The 17,149-nt window shown below is 43.6% G+C and overlaps 2 protein-coding genes across 3 annotated transcripts in view; one reads left to right on the forward strand and one right to left on the reverse strand.

The window, feature by feature from the left end:
- The window catches only part of FGF11 (fibroblast growth factor 11), a 1,303,510-nt gene that overhangs the window by 643,321 nt on the left and 643,040 nt on the right, over positions 1–17,149 (reverse strand). The window lies entirely within an intron of this gene.
- Positions 1–17,149, forward strand: part of NLGN2 (neuroligin 2) — a 216,303-nt gene that overhangs the window by 181,275 nt on the left and 17,879 nt on the right. For both annotated transcript variants that reach the window (XM_077261497.1, XM_077261498.1), the window contains one exon: positions 326–511. In XM_077261497.1, coding sequence (XP_077117612.1) covers positions 326–511 — 186 coding nt within the window. The remainder of the gene's footprint in view (positions 1–325; positions 512–17,149) is intronic.

A 17,149-nucleotide genomic window follows, 5' to 3' on the forward strand; every position in this document is an offset into this window, starting at 1 on the left:
ACCTGGAGAGCAGCAGTCACCCCACCAGAGTCATGGGATGGGCGCCCTTACAGAGGTGACTGACTCTGGTCTCTTCCCTACCTCTTTGGCTCCCTGTGTGCCCCACCGTTGGCGCACCACCTGGAGAGCAGCAGTCACCCCACCAGAATTATGTGATGGACGCCCGTACAGTGGAGGTGACTGACTCTGGTCTCTTCCCTATCTCTTTGGCTCCCTGTGTGCCCCACCGTTGGCACACCACCTGGAGCGCAGCAGTCACCCCACCATAGTCATGTGATGAACACCTGTACAGAGGAGGTGACTGACTAATTTCTTCTATCTTTAGGCTTTCTAAGTACAGGAGATCCAGCAGCCAAGGGTAACTATGGCCTCCTGGACCAGATCCAGGCCCTGCGTTGGTTGGAGGAGAACATTGGCCATTTTGGAGGAGATCCCGAGAGAATCACCATTTTTGGGTCCGGCGCTGGAGCTTCGTGTGTCAGCCTCCTCATCCTCTCCCACCACTCTGAAGGTTAGCACTGTGACCCATCTCCTCTGCTCACAGCATTGATTGACAGCAACGTCTCCTTTGCGCATGCATCGAGCGACACATTCCTGGCGCATGTTCAGAACACGGCGCCGGCTGCCATCACGGCAGGGAGGGAGCTTCAGCGTGGCGTGGCCTGAGCACTTCATCAGCACAATAGTTTCTTAAGAACCTCCCTGCAGAGTCATTTGATGGTGTGGCCCTTCTGAGCGCCAGGTCCCATACGGGGACGACATAAAGACGTAGAGGAAATGCCACTGTTCTCCCCAATCTTCTGCTGGTTTTTGGCCCCTCCTCACTGTATGTAACTCTACTCATTTTAGCCACATGGGCATGGTCTTAAACTATCCTCTGTTGGTGGCTTCTCAAAGACCACACCCACTTGGTAAAAGGTCAAGACTTATAAAGAAGAAATAGGCGGCCATTTCTCAGAAACAAAGAGGAACAGGAACAAAAGTAAATAGGAAATTCAGGAGAACAGCAGCAGCAGTGACAGCCCCTCTGTGAGCCATCGTACGCCCCCCGATAGTGACCTGTCCTGACCTGAGAACTGAAGGGTCGGGCACAATGAGGTGCCACACTGACCCCTCTGTACCCCAACAGTTAGGAGACCCCCAAACTCTACAGCACACAGACAGGAAATATCAGCAGAAAACATTGTGTAAAGAGCAGAAAGGAGAACAAAGTGGAGTTTTATACAACGAAAAGGAATCAGCGAGAACATGAAATCAGGGAGAACATGTAATGATGGAGAACATGTAATCGGGGGGAGAAGACGTAATGAGGAAGAACATGTAACCAGGGAGAACATGTAATCAGGGAGAACATGTAATGAGGAAGAACATGTAATCGGGGAGAACATGTAATCAGGGAGAACATGTAATGATGGAGAACATGTAATCAGGGAGAACATGTAATGAGGAAGAACATGTAATCAGGGAGAACATGTAATGAGGAAGAACATGTAATCGGGGAGAACATGTAATCAGGGAGAACATGTAATGAGGAAGAACATGTAATCGGGGAGAACATGTAATCAGGGAGAACATGTAATGATGGAGAACATGCCATCGGGGGGAAATGTAATGAGGAAGAACATGTAATCAGGGAGAACATGTAATGAGGAAGAACATGTAATCGGGGAGAACATGTAATCAGGGAGAACATGTAATGAGGAAGAACATGTAATCGGGGGGGGAAATGTAATGAGGAAGAACATGTAATCAGGGAGAACATGTAATGATGGAGAACATGTAATCGGGGGGGGGAAGATGTTATGAGGAAGAACATGTAACCAGGGAGAACATGAGATCAGAGAGAACATGTAATCAGGGAGAACATGTAATGAGGAAGAACATGTAATCGGGGAGAACATGTAATCAGGGAGAACATGTAATGAGGAAGAACATGTAATCGGGGAGAACATGTAATCAGGGAGAACATGTAATGATGGAGAACATGCAATCGGGGGGGAAAATGTAATGAGGAAGAACATGTAATCAGGGAGAACATGTAATGAGGAAGAACATGTAACCAGGGAGAACATGTAATCAGGGAGAACATGTAATGAGGAAGAACATGTAATCGGGGAGAACATGTAATCAGGGAGAACATTTAATGATGGAGAACATGTAATCGGGGGGAGAAGACGTAATGAGGAAGAACATGTAACCAGGGAGAACATGTAATCAGGGAGAACATGTAATGAGGAAGAACATGTAATCGGGGAGAACATGTAATCAGGGAGAACATGTAATGATGGAGAACATGCAATCGGGGGGGAAAATGTAATGAGGAAGAACATGTAATCAGGGAGAACATGTAATGAGGAAGAACATGTAACCAGGGAGAACATGTAATCAGGGAGAACATGTAATGAGGAAGAACATGTAATCGGGGAGAACATGTAATCAGGGAGAACATGTAATGATGGAGAACATGTAATCGGGGGGAGAAGACGTAATGAGGAAGAACATGTAACCAGGGAGAACATGTAATCAGGGAGAACATGTAATGAGGAAGAACATGTAATCGGGGAGAACATGTAATCAGGGAGAACATGTAATGATGGAGAACATGCCATCGGGGGAGGGAAATGTAATGAGGAAGAACATGTAATCAGGGAGAACATGTAATGAGGAAGAACATGTAATCGGGGAGAACATGTAATCAGGGAGAACATGTAATGAGGAAGAACATGTAATCGGGGAGAACATGTAATCAGGGAGAACATGTAATGATGGAGAACATGCAATCGGGGGGGAAAATGTAATGAGGAAGAACATGTAATCAGGGAGAACATGTAATGAGGAAGAACATGTAATCGGGGAGAACATGTAATCAGGGAGAACATGTAATGATGGAGAACATGCCATCGGGGGGGGAAATGTAATGAGGAAGAACATGTAATCAGGGAGAACATGTAATGAGGAAGAACATGTAATCAGGGAGAACATGTAATCAGGGAGAACATGTAATCAGGGAGAACATGTAATGAGGAAGAACATGTAATCGGGGAGAACATGTAATCAGGGAGAACATGTAATGATGGAGAACATGCAATCAGGGGGGATGATGTAATGAGGAAGATCATGTAATCAGGGAGAACATGTAATGAGGAAGATCATGTAATCGGGGAGAACATGTAATGAGGAAGATCATGTAATCGGGGAGAACATGTAATCAGGGAGAACATGTAATGGTGGAGAACATGCAATCAGGGGGGATGATGTAATGAGGAAGAACATGTAACCAGGGAGAACATGTAATCAGGGAGAACATGTAATGAGGAAGAACATGTAATCAGGGAGAACATGTAATGAGGAAGAACATGTAATCGGGGAGAACATGTAATGAGGAAGAACATGTAATCAGGGAGAACATGTAATGAGGAAGAACATGTAATCGGGGAGAACATGTAATGAGGAAGAACATGTAATCAGGGAGAACATGTAATGAGGAAGAACATGTAATCAGGGAGAACATGTAATGAGGAAGAACATGTAATCAGGGAGAACATGTAATCGGGGAGAACATCTAATCAGGGAGAACATGTAATGAGGAAGAACATGTAATCAGGGAGAACATGTAATGAGGAAGATCATGTAATCGGGGAGAACATGTAATGAGGAAGAACATGTAATCAGGGAGAACATGTAATGAGGAAGAACATGTAATCAGGGAGAACATGTAATGAGGAAGAACATGTAATCAGGGAGAACATGTAATGAGGAAGATCATGTAATCGGGGAGAACATGTAATGAGGAAGATCATGTAATCGGGGAGAACATGTAATCAGGGAGAACATGTAATCAGGGAGAACATGTAATCAGGGAGAACATGTAATCAGGGAGAACATGTAATGAGGAAGAACATGTAATCAGGGAGAACATGTAATGAGGAAGAACATGTAATCAGGGAGAACATGTAATGAGGAAGAACATGTAATCAGGGAGAACATGTACTCAGGGAGAACATGTAATGATGGAGAACATGCAATCGGGGGGGAAAATGTAATGAGGAAGAACATGTAATCAGGGAGAACATGTAATGAGGAAGAACATGTAATCGGGGAGAACATGTAATCAGAGAGAACATGTAATGATGGAGAACATGTAATCGGGGGGAGAAGACGTAATGAGGAAGAACATGTAACCAGGGAGAACATGTAATCAGGGAGAACATGTAATGAGGAAGAACATGTAATCGGGGAGAACATGTAATCAGGGAGAACATGTAATGATGGAGAACATGCAATCGGGGGGGAAATGTAATGAGGAAGAACATGCCATCGGGGGGGGGGGAAATGTAATGAGGAAGAACATGTAATCAGGGAGAACATGTAATGAGGAAGAACATGTAATCGGGGAGAACATGTAATCAGGGAGAACATATAATGAGGAAGAACATGTAATCAGGGAGAACATGTAATGAGGAAGAGCATGTAATCGGGAGAACATGTGATGAGGAAGATCATGTAATCGGGGAGAACATGTAATCAGGGAGAACATGTAATGAGGAAGAACATGTAATCAGAGAGAACATGTAATGAGGAAGAACATGTAATCAGGGAGAACATGTAATGAGGAAGAACATGTAATCGGGGAGAACATGTAATCGGGGAGAACATGTAATCAGGGAGAACATGTAATGAGGAAGAGCATGTAATCGGGAGAACATGTGATGAGGAAGATCATGTAATCGGGGAGAACATGTAATCAGAGAGAACATGTAATGATGGAGAACATGTAATCGGGGGGGAAGATGTAATGAGGAAGAACATGTAATCGGGGAGAACATGTAATGATGGAGTACATGTAATCGGGGGGGAAGATGTAATGAGGAAGAACATGTAATCGGGGAGAACATGTAATGATGGAGAACATGTAATCAGAGAGAACATGTAATCGGGGAGAACATGTAATCAGGGAGAACATGTAATGAGGAAGAACATGTAATCAGGGAGAACATGTAATGAGGAAGAGCTTGTAATCGGGGAGAACATGTAATGAGGAAGAACATGTAATCGGAGAGAACATGTAATCAGGGAGAACATGTAATGAGGAAGAACATGTAATCAGGGAGAACATGTAATCAGGGAGAACATGTAATGAGGAAGAACATGTAATCGGGAGAACATGTGATGAGGAAGATCATGTAATCGGGGAGAACATGTAATCAGAGAGAACATGTAATGATGGAGAACATGTAATCGGGGGGGAAGATGTAATGAGGAAGAACATGTAATCGGGGAGAACATGTAATGATGGAGTACATGTAATCGGGGGGGGGAAGATGTAATGAGAAAGAACATGTAATCGGGGAGAACATGTAATGATGGAGAACATGTAATCGGGGGGGGAAAGATGTAATGAGGAAGAACATGTAACCAGGGAGAACATGAGATCAGAGAGAACATGTAATGAGGAAGAACATGTAATCGGGGAGAACATGTAATGAGGAAGAACATGTAATCGGGGAGAACATGTAATCAGGGAGAACATGTAATGATGGAGAACATGCAATCGGGGGGGAAATGTAATGAGGAAGAACATGTAATGATGGAGAACATGCCATCGGGGGGGGAAATGTAATGAGGAAGAACATGTAATCAGGGAGAACATGTAATGAGGAAGAACATGTAATCGGGGAGAACATGTAATCAGGGAGAACATGTAATGAGGAAGAACATGTAATCAGGGAGAACATGTAATGAGGAAGAGCATGTAAATCGGGAGAACATGTAATGAGGAAGATCATGTAATCGGGGAGAACATGTAATGAGGAAGATCATGTAATCGGGGAGAACATGTAATCAGGGAGAACATGTAATGGTGGAGAACATGCAATCAGGGGGGATGATGTAATGAGGAAGAACATGTAACCAGGGAGAACATGTAATCAGGGAGAACATGTAATGAGGAAGAACATGTAATCAGGGAGAACATGTAATGAGGAAGAACATGTAATCGGGGAGAACATCTAATCAGGGAGAACATGTAATGAGGAAGAACATGTAATCAGGGAGAACATGTAATGAGGAAGATCATGTAATCGGGGAGAACATGTAATGAGGAAGAACATGTAATCAGGGAGAACATGTAATGAGGAAGAACATGTAATCAGGGAGAACATGTAATGAGGAAGAACATGTAATCAGGGAGAACATGTAATGAGGAAGATCATGTAATCGGGGAGAACATGTAATGAGGAAGATCATGTAATCGGGGAGAACATGTAATCAGGGAGAACATGTAATCAGGGAGAACATGTAATCAGGGAGAACATGTAATGAGGAAGAACATGTAATCAGGGAGAACATGTAATGAGGAAGAACATGTAATCGGGGAGAACATGTAATCAGAGAGAACATGTAATGAGGAAGAACATGTAATCAGGGAGAACATGTAATCAGGGAGAACATGTAATCAGGGAGAACATGTACTCAGGGAGAACATGTAATGATGGAGAACATGCAATCGGGGGGGAAAATGTAATGAGGAAGAACTTGTAATCAGGGAGAACATGTAATGAGGAAGAACATGTAATCGGGGAGAACATGTAATCAGGGAGAACATGTAATGAGGAAGAACATGTAATCAGGGAGAACATGTAATGAGGAAGAACATGTAATCAGGGAGAACATGTACTCAGGGAGAACATGTACTCAGGGAGAACATGTAATGATGGAGAACATGCAATCGGGGGGGAAAATGTAATGAGGAAGAACATGTAATCAGGGAGAACATGTAATGAGGAAGAACATGTAATCGGGGAGAACATGTAATCAGAGAGAACATGTAATGATGGAGAACATGTAATCGGGGGGAGAAGACGTAATGAGGAAGAACATGTAACCAGGGAGAACATGTAATCAGGGAGAACATGTAATGAGGAAGAACATGTAATCGGGGAGAACATGTAATCAGGGAGAACATGTAATGATGGAGAACATGCAATCGGGGGGGAAATGTAATGAGGAAGAACATGTAATGATGGAGAACATGCCATCGGGGGGGGGGGGGAAAATGTAATGAGGAAGAACATGTAATCAGGGAGAACATGTAATGAGGAAGAACATGTAATCAGGGAGAACATGTAATGAGGAAGAACATGTAATCAGGGAGAACATGTAATCAGGGAGAACATGTAATGAGGAAGAACATGTAATCAGGGAGAACATGTAATGAGGAAGAGCATGTAATCGGGAGAACATGTGATGAGGAAGATCATGTAATCGGGGAGAACATGTAATCAGGGAGAACATGTAATGAGGAAGAACATGTAATCAGAGAGAACATGTAATGAGGAAGAACATGTAATCGGGGAGAACATGTAATCAGGGAGAACATGTAATGAGGAAGAGCATGTAATCGGGAGAACATGTGATGAGGAAGATCATGTAATCGGGGAGAACATGTAATCAGAGAGAACATGTAATGATGGAGAACATGTAATCGGGGGGGAAGATGTAATGAGGAAGAACATGTAATCGGGGAGAACATGTAATGATGGAGTACATGTAATCGGGGGGGAAGATGTAATGAGGAAGAACATGTAATCGGGGAGAACATGTAATGATGGAGAACATGTAATCAGAGAGAACATGTAATCGGGGAGAACATGTAATCAGGGAGAACATGTAATGAGGAAGAACATGTAATCAGGGAGAACATGTAATGAGGAAGAGCTTGTAATCGGGGAGAACATGTAATGAGGAAGAACATGTAATCGGAGAGAACATGTAATCAGGGAGAACATGTAATGAGGAAGAACATGTAATCAGGGAGAACATGTAATCAGGGAGAACATGTAATGAGGAAGAACATGTAATCGGGAGAACATGTGATGAGGAAGATCATGTAATCGGGGAGAACATGTAATCAGAGAGAACATGTAATGATGGAGAACATGTAATCGGGGGGGAAGATGTAATGAGGAAGAACATGTAATCGGGGAGAACATGTAATGATGTAGTACATGTAATCGGGGGGGGGGGAAGATGTAATGAGAAAGAACATGTAATCGGGGAGAACATGTAATGATGGAGAACATGTAATCGGGGGGGGAAAGATGTAATGAGGAAGAACATGTAACCAGGGAGAACATGAGATCAGAGAGAACATGTAATGAGGAAGAACATGTAATCGGGGAGAACATGTAATGAGGAAGAACATGTAATCGGGGAGAACATGTAATCAGGGAGAACATGTAATGATGGAGAACATGCAATCGGGGGGGAAATGTAATGAGGAAGAACATGTAATGATGGAGAACATGCCATCGGGGGGGGGGAAATGTAATGAGGAAGAACATGTAATCAGGGAGAACATGTAATGAGGAAGAACATGTAATCGGGGAGAACATGTAATCAGGGAGAACATGTAATGAGGAAGAACATGTAATCAGGGAGAACATGTAATGAGGAAGAGCATGCAATCGGGAGAACATGTGATGAGGAAGATCATGTAATCGGGGAGAACATGTAATCAGAGAGAACATGTAATGATGGAGAACATGTAATCGGGGGGGAAGATGTAATGAGGAAGAACATGTAATCGGGGAGAACATGTAATGATGGAGTACATGTAATCGGGGGGGGGAAGATGTAATGAGGAAGGACATGTAATAGGGGAGAACATGTAATGATGGAGAACATGTAATCAGAGAGAACATGTAATCGGGGAGAACATGTAATCAGGGAGAACATGTAATGAGGAAGAACATGTAATCAGGGAGAACATGTAATGAGGAAGAGCATGTAATCGGGGAGAACATGTAATCAGGGAGAACATGTAATGAGGAAGAACATGTAATCGGAGAGAACATGTAATCAGGGAGAACATGTAATGAGGAAGAACATGTAATCAGGGAGAACATGTAATCAGGGAGAACATGTAATGAGGAAGAACATGTAATCGGGAGAACATGTGATGAGGAAGATCATGTAATCGGGGAGAACATGTAATCAGAGAGAACATGTAATGATGGAGAACATGTAATCGGGGGGGAAGATGTAATGAGGAAGAACATGTAATCGGGGAGAACATGTAATGATGGAGTACATGTAATCGGGGGGGGGAAGATGTAATGAGGAAGGACATGTAATCGGGGAGAACATGTAATGATGGAGAACATGTAATCGGGGGGGGGAAAGATGTAATGAGGAAGAACATGTAACCAGGGAGAACATGAGATCAGAGAGAACATGTAATGAGGAAGAACATGTAATCGGGGAGAACATGTAATGATGGAGAACATGTAATCGGGGGGGGGGGGATGTAATGAGGAAGAACATGTAACCAGGGAGAACATGAGATCAGAGAGAACATGTAATGAGGAAGAACATGTAATCGGGGAGAACATGTAATCAGGGAGAACATGTAATGAGGAAGAACATGTAATCAGGGAGAACATGTAATGAGGAAGAACATGTAATGAGGAAGAACATGTAATCAGGGAGAACATGTAATCAGGGAGAACATGTAATGAGGAAGAACATGTAATCGGGAGAACATGTGATGAGGAAGATCATGTAATCGGGGAGAACATGTAATCAGAGAGAACATGTAATGATGGAGAACATGTAATCGGGGGGGAAGATGTAATGAGGAAGAACATGTAATCGGGGAGAACATGTAATGATGGAGTACATGTAATCGGGGGGGAAGATGTAATGAGGAAGATCATGTAATCGGGGAGAACATGTAATGATGGAGAACATGTAATCGGGGGGGGGGAAAGATGTAATGAGGAAGAACATGTAACCAGGGAGAACATGAGATCAGAGAGAACATGTAATGAGGAAGAACATGTAATCGGGGAGAACATGTAATCAGGGAGAACATGTAATGAGGAAGAACATGTAATCGGGGAGAACATGTAATCAGGGAGAACATGTAATGAGGAAGAACATGTAATCAGGGAGAACATGTAATGAGGAAGAACATGTAATCAGGGAGAACATGTAATGAGGAAGATCATGTAATCGGGGATCACATGTAATCAGAGAGAACATGTAATGATGGAGAACATGTAATCGGGGGGGGAAGATGTAATGAGGAAGAACATGTAATCGGGGAGAACATGTAATGATGGAGTACATGTAATCGGGGGGGGGGAAGATGTAATGAGGAAGAACATGCAATCGGGGAGAACATGTAATGATGGAGAACATGTAATCGGGGGGGGGGAAGATGTTATGAGGAAGAACATGTAACCAGGGAGAACATGAGATCAGAGAGAACATGTAATGAGGAAGAACATGTAATCGGGGAGAACATGTAATCGGAGAGAACATGTAATGAGGAAGAACATATAATCGGGGAGAACATGTAATCAGGGAGAACATGTAATGAGGAAGAACATGAAATCGGGGAGAACATGTAATCAGGGAAAACATGTAATGAGGAAGAACATGTAATCGGGGAGAACATGTAATCGGAGAGAACATGTACTCAGGGAAAACATGTACTCAGGGAAAACATGTAATCGGGGAAAACATGTAATCGGAGAAAACATGTAATCGGGGAGAACATGTGATGAGGAGGAACATGTAATCGGGGAGAACATGTAATGAGGAAGAACATGTAATGAGGAAGAACATGTAATCGGGGAGCACATGTAATCGGGTAGCACATGTAATTGGGGAGAACATGTAATCGGGGAGAACATGTAATAGGGGAGAACATGTAATAGGGGAGAACATGTAATCGGGGAGAACATGTAATAGGGGAGAACATGTAATAGGGGAGAACATGTAATCTGGGAGAACATGTAATCAGCAGGAACATGTAATCATGGAGAACATGTAATCAGGGAAAACATGTAATCAGCAGGAACATGTAATCATGGAGAACATGTAATCAGGGAAAACATGTAATCAGGGAGAACATTTAATAGGGGAGAACATGTAATCAGGGAAAACTTAATTTCCTTCTCTGACAGAATCACTGACTGGGTGGATCAGGGAAATGCTGTAGATATAGTATATCTTGACTTCAGCAAAGCATTTGACAAAGTATCTCACACCATCCATATTGAAAAAATGACTAAGTATGGAATGGACAAGGCAACTGTTAGGTGAATTCATAATGGCTTAGTGATCGGACCCAAGGAGTGGTCGTAAATGGCTGCACATCCAGTTGGAAGAATGTCTCAAGTGGGGTACCACAGGGTTCTGTCCTGGGCCCTGTATTGTTCAACATCTTTATCAATGATTTAGATGAAGGAATTGAGGGTAAACTGATTAAATTTGCTGATGACACAAAGCTAGGAGGTATAGCTAATACTAGAGAAGAGAGAGAGAGGATTCAAGAAGATATAAATAAACTGGAGTTGTGGGCAGCAACTAACAGAATGGTTTTTAACAGGGAAAAATGCAAAGTACTACATCTGGGCAATAAAAATGAAAAAAGCATATACAGAATGGGAGAAATAGGGCTAAGCAACAGCACGTGTGAAAAAGACAGGTAAGACACTAATAGATCACAGACTGAACAGGAGTCAACAGTGTGATGCAGCAGCAAAAAGAGCAAATACAATTCTGGGATGTAATAACAGAAGCATAGAGTCTAGATCACGTAAAGTCATTATTGCCCTCTACTCCTCTTTGGTCAGACCTCATTTGGAATACTGGGTCCAGTTTTGGGCACCACATTTAAAAAAAAAGATATCAACAAGCTGGAGCAAGTTCAGAGAAGAGCGACCAGAATGGTGACCGGTCTGCATACCATGTCCTATGAGGAACGTTTACAGGATTTGGGAATGTTTAGCTTGCAAAAAAGAAGACAGAGGAGAGTTAATAGCTGTCTACAAATATCTCAAGGGCTGTCACATTGTAGAAGGATCATCTTTATTCTCATTTGCACAAGGAAAGACTAGAAGCAATGGGATGAAACTGAATGGGAGGAGACACAGATTAGATATTAGAAAAAAACGTTTTGACAGTTAGGGTGATCAATGAGTGGAACAGGCGGCCACGAGAGGTGGTGAGTTCTCCTTCAATGGAAGTCTTCAACCAGAGGCTGGACAAACATCTGTCTGGGATGATTTAGTGAATCCTTCATTGAACAGGGGGTTGGACCAGATGACCCAGGAGGCCCCTTCCAACTCTACCATTCTATGATTCTATGTATGGAGCCTGTATGGATCATGTATAGAGTATGCATAGAGCATGTGTGGAGCCTGTATGTAATCTGAATGGAGCATATATAGAGCTTGTTTGGGATCTGTATGGATTCTGTATGGAGCATGTATAGAGCCTGTTTGGGGTCTGTATGGAGCATGTGTGGAGTCTGTATGGAGCATGTATAGAGCCTGTTTGGGGTCTGTATGAAGCATTTATGGAGCCTGTTTGTGGTCTGTATGGAGCCTGTTTGGGGTCTGTATGGAGCCTGTTTGGGGTCTGTTTAGGGTCTGTATGGAGTATGTATAGAGCCTGTTTGGGGTCTGTATGGAGCCTGTTTGGGGTCTGTATGGAGCATGTATAGAGCCTATAACAAAAGAAAAAAGGAATATAGTCAGCTTACCGGTCTTAGACGAAATCCCCAGACCTGCCAACGCCCAGCACGGTTCGGGGTGAGCGCCCACAGCAAATGAAGACAAAAAGAGAAATGATCCAGCTGGAGGTGGAGGCAGTTCAGACTTTGTGAGACTTTATTAGACAACTAAAGCGATAAATAGTTCTTCAAAAAGAAAAATCTTTACATAGCAAACACCTGGCACACCAGTAAGGAAGATCAACGCGTTTCAACTATGAAGTCTTACTCATGATCTTGACTGAGTGAATGAGTAAGACTTCATAGTTGAAACGTGTTGATCCTCCTCACTGGTGTGCCAGGTGTTTGCTATGTAAAGATTTTTCTTTTTGAAGAACTATTTATCGCTTTAGTAAATAGCTCAACTGACCGAACAATATATATATATATATAAATAGTTTGTAGCCAAAAAAAGTCAAATATACAATAGATCAATGGCCAAACTTGTCTGTGCTAAAAAACAAGGAAATGTGAAATATGTGAAATATGAATAGCATACTGGCTTATGAACTTTATGAACAAACACATGAGATTTTTAGCACAAGATTTGCAAACGTTGTGAGCCCATTCACCAAAACGTCAAGGTAATCTCAGATCGAATGGGTAACTACACTGACTGTCTGGTGTGAACACTTACCTATGGTATCTGAGCTGAATGCCTAATGTGAACACTTGCTTATGGCTAATGACAGGGTAAAGCCTACTTATAACACAATTGGTTCTGAGCCTCCTATATAAGTAGGCTTTATCCTGTCATTAGCCATCAGTAAGTGTTCACATTAGGCATTCAGCTCAGATACCATAGGTAAGTGTTCACACCAGACAGTCAGTGTAGTTACCCATTCGATCTGAGATTACCTTGACGTTTTGGTGAATGGGCTCACAACGTTTGCAAATCTTGTGCTAAAAATCTCATGTGTTTGTTCATAAAGTTCATAAGCCAGTATGCTATTCATATTTCACATATTTCACATTTCCTTGTTTTTTAGCACAGACAAGTTTGGCCATTGATCTATTGTATATTTATCGCTTTAGTCGTCTAATAAAGTCTCACAAAGTCTGAACTGCCTCCACCTCCAGCTGGATCATTTCTCTTTTTGTCTTCATGTATAGAGCCTGTTTGTGGCCTGTATGGAGTCTGTATAGAGCATGTGTGGAGCTTGTTTGTGGTCTGTATGGAGTCTGTATGGAGCAAAGGCTCCATACAGACTCCATACAGACCACAAACAAGCTCTATACATGCTCCATACAGACCCCAAACAGGCTCTATACATACTCCATACAGACCCTAAACAGACCCCAAACAGGCTCCATACAGACCCCAAACAGGCTCCATATAGACCCCAAACAGGCTCTATACATATACAGGTCTGTATGGAACCTGTTTGGGGTCTGTATGGAGCCTTTATGGGGTCTGTATGGAGCTTGTATAGAGCCTGTTTGGGGTCTGTATGGAGTATGTATAGAGCCTGTTTTGGCTCTGTATGGATTCTGTATGGAGCATGTATAGAGCCTGTTTGTTGCCTGTATGGAGTCTGTATAGAGCATGTGTGGAGCTTGTTTGTGGTCTGCATGGAGCCTTTATGGGGTCTGTATGGAGTATGTATAGAGCCTGTTTTGGCTCTGTATGGATTCTGTATGGAGCATGTATAGAGCCTGTTTGTTGCCTGTATGGAGTCTGTATAGAGCATGTGTGGAGCTTGTTTGTGGTCTGCATGGAGCCTTTATGGGGTCTGTATGGAGCATGTATAGAGCCTGTTTGGGGTCTCTATGAGCCTTCATGGGGTTTGTATGGAGCATGTATGGGGTCTGTATGGAGCCTGTTTGGAGTCTATATAGAGCATGTATGGAGCCTGTATGGAGTCTGTATGGAGCCTGTACGGAGCCTGTATGGAGCATGTATAGAGCCTCTTTGGGGTCTTTATGGAGCATGTATAGAACTTATTTGGGGTTTGTATGGAACCTGTTTGGGGTCTGTATGGAGTCTGTATGGACCTTTATGGGGTCTGTATGGAGCATGTATAGAGCCTGTTTGGGGTCTGTATGGAGCATGTATAGAGCCTGTTTGGGGTCTGTATGGAGCCTGTTTGGGGTCTCTATGGAGCATGTATAGAGCCTGTTTGGGGTCTGTATGAAGCCTTCATGGGGTCTGTATGGAGCCTGTTTGTGGCCTGTATGGAGCCTGTGTTGAGTCTGTATGGAGCCTCTATGTCTATCGGGTCTGTATGGAGCTTGTTTGGGGTCTGTATGGAGCCTGTTTGGTCTGTATGAAGCCTGTATAGAGCGTGTATAGAGCCTCTTTTGGGTCTGTATGGAGCATGTATAGAACCTGTTTGGGGTCTGTATAGAGCCTGTTTGGGGTCTTTATGGAGCCTGTTTGGGGTCTGTATGGAGCATGTATAGAGCCTGTTTAGGCTCTGTATGTAGTCTGTATGGAGCCTTTATGGGGTCTGTATGGAACCCGTTTGAGGTCTGTATGGAGTCTGTATGGAGCCTTTATGGGGTCTGTATGGAGCATGTATAGAGCCTCTTTGGGTCTGTTTGAAGCCTTCATGGGGTCTGTATAGAGCCTGTTTGTGGTCTGTATGAAGCCTGTATAGAGCATGTATAGAGCCTCTTTTGGGTCTGTATGGAGCATGTATAGACCCTGTTTTGGGTCTGTATAGAGCCTGTTTGGGGTCTGTATGGAGCCTGTTTGGGGTCTGTATGGAGCCTGTTTGGGGTCTGTATGGAGCCTGTTTGGGGTCTGTATGGAGCCTGTTTGGGGTCTGTATGGAGCCTGTTTGGGGTCTGTATGGAGCATGTATAGAGCCTGTATGGAGTCTGTATAGTGCATGTGTGGAGCTTGTTTGTGGTCTGTATGGAGTCTGTATGGAGCAAAGGCTCCTTACAGACTCCATGCAGACCACAAACAAGCTCTATACATGCTCCATACAGACCCCAAACAGGTTCCATACAGACCTGTATATGTACTGTATAGAGCCTGTGTGGGGTCTGTATGGAGCCTGTTTGGGGTCTGTATGAAGCCTGTTTGGGGTCCGTATGGAGCCTGTTTGGGGTCTGTATGGAGTATGTATAGAGCCTGTTTGGGGTCTGTATGGAGCATGTATGGGGTCTGTATGGAGCCTGTATGGGGTCTGTATGGAGCATGTATGGGGTCTGTATGGAGCCTGTATGGGGTCTGTATGGAGCCTGTATGGGGTCTGTATGAAGCATATATGGAGCCTGTTTGGGGTCTGTATAGAGCATGTGTGGGGTCTGTATGGAGCCTGTTTGGAGTCTGTATGGAGCCTGTTTGTGGCCTGTACGGAGCCTGTATGGAGCATGTATAGAGCCTCATTTGGGTCTGTATGGAGCATGTATAGAACCTATTTGGGGTTTGTATGGAACCTGTTTGGGGTCTGTATGGAGCAAAGGCTCCTTACAGACTCCATACGGACCACAAACAAGCTCTATACATGCTCCATACAGACCCCAAACAGGCTCTATACATACTCCATACAGACCCCAAACAGGCTCCATACAGACCCCAAACAGGCTCCATGCAGACCCCACACAGGCTCTATACATATACAGGTCTGTATGGAACCTGTTTGGGGTCTGTATGGAGCCTTTATGGGGGTCTGTATGGAGCATGTATAGAGCCTGTTTTGGGTCTGTATGGAGCATGTATAGAGCCTGTTTGTGGCCTGTATGGAGTTTGTATAGAGCATGTGTGGAGCTTGTTTGTGGTCTGTATGGAGCCTTTATGGGGTCTGTATGGAGCATGTATAGAGCCTGTTTGGGGTCTGCATGAAGCCTTTATGGGGTCTGTATGGAGCATGTATGGGTCTGTATGGAGCCTGTATGGGGTCTGTATGAAGCATGTATGGGGTCTGTATGGAGCATGTATAGAGCCTCTTTGGGGTCTGTCTTAAGCTTTCATGGGGTCTGTATGGAGCCTGTTTGTGGCCTGTGTGGAGTCTGTATGGAGCCTTTATAGGGTCTGTATGGAGCATGTATAGAGCCTCTTTTGGGTCTTTATGGAGCATGTATAGAACCTGTTTTGGGTCTGTATTCAGCATGTATAGAACCTGTTTGGGATCTGTATGGAGTCTGTATGGACCCGTTATGGGGTCTGTATGGAGCATGTATAGAGCCTGTTTGGGGTCTGTATGGAGCATGTATAGAGCCTGTTTGGGGTCTGTATGGAGCATGTATAGAACCTGTTTGGGGTCTGCATTCAGCATGTATAGAGCCTGTTTGTGGCCTGTATGGAGTTTGTATAGAGCATGTGTGGAGCTTGTTTGTGGTCTGTATGGAGCCTTTATGGGGTCTGTATGGAGCATGTATAGAGCCTGTTTGGGGTCTGTATGAAGCCTTTATGGGGTCTGTATGGAGCATGTATGGGTCTGTATGGAGCCTGTATGGGGTCTGTATGGAGCATGTATGGGGTCTGTATGGAGCCTGTATGGGGTCTGTATGGAGCATGTATGGGGTCTGTATGGAACCTGTATGGGGTCTGTATGGAGCCTGTTTGGGGTCTGTATGGAGCATGTATGGGGTCTGTATGGAGCCTGTTTGGGGTCTGTATGGAGCCTGTTT

Source organism: Ranitomeya variabilis, chromosome 5, assembly GCF_051348905.1.
Source record: "Ranitomeya variabilis isolate aRanVar5 chromosome 5, aRanVar5.hap1, whole genome shotgun sequence".
Taxonomy (NCBI): Eukaryota; Metazoa; Chordata; class Amphibia; order Anura; family Dendrobatidae; genus Ranitomeya; species Ranitomeya variabilis.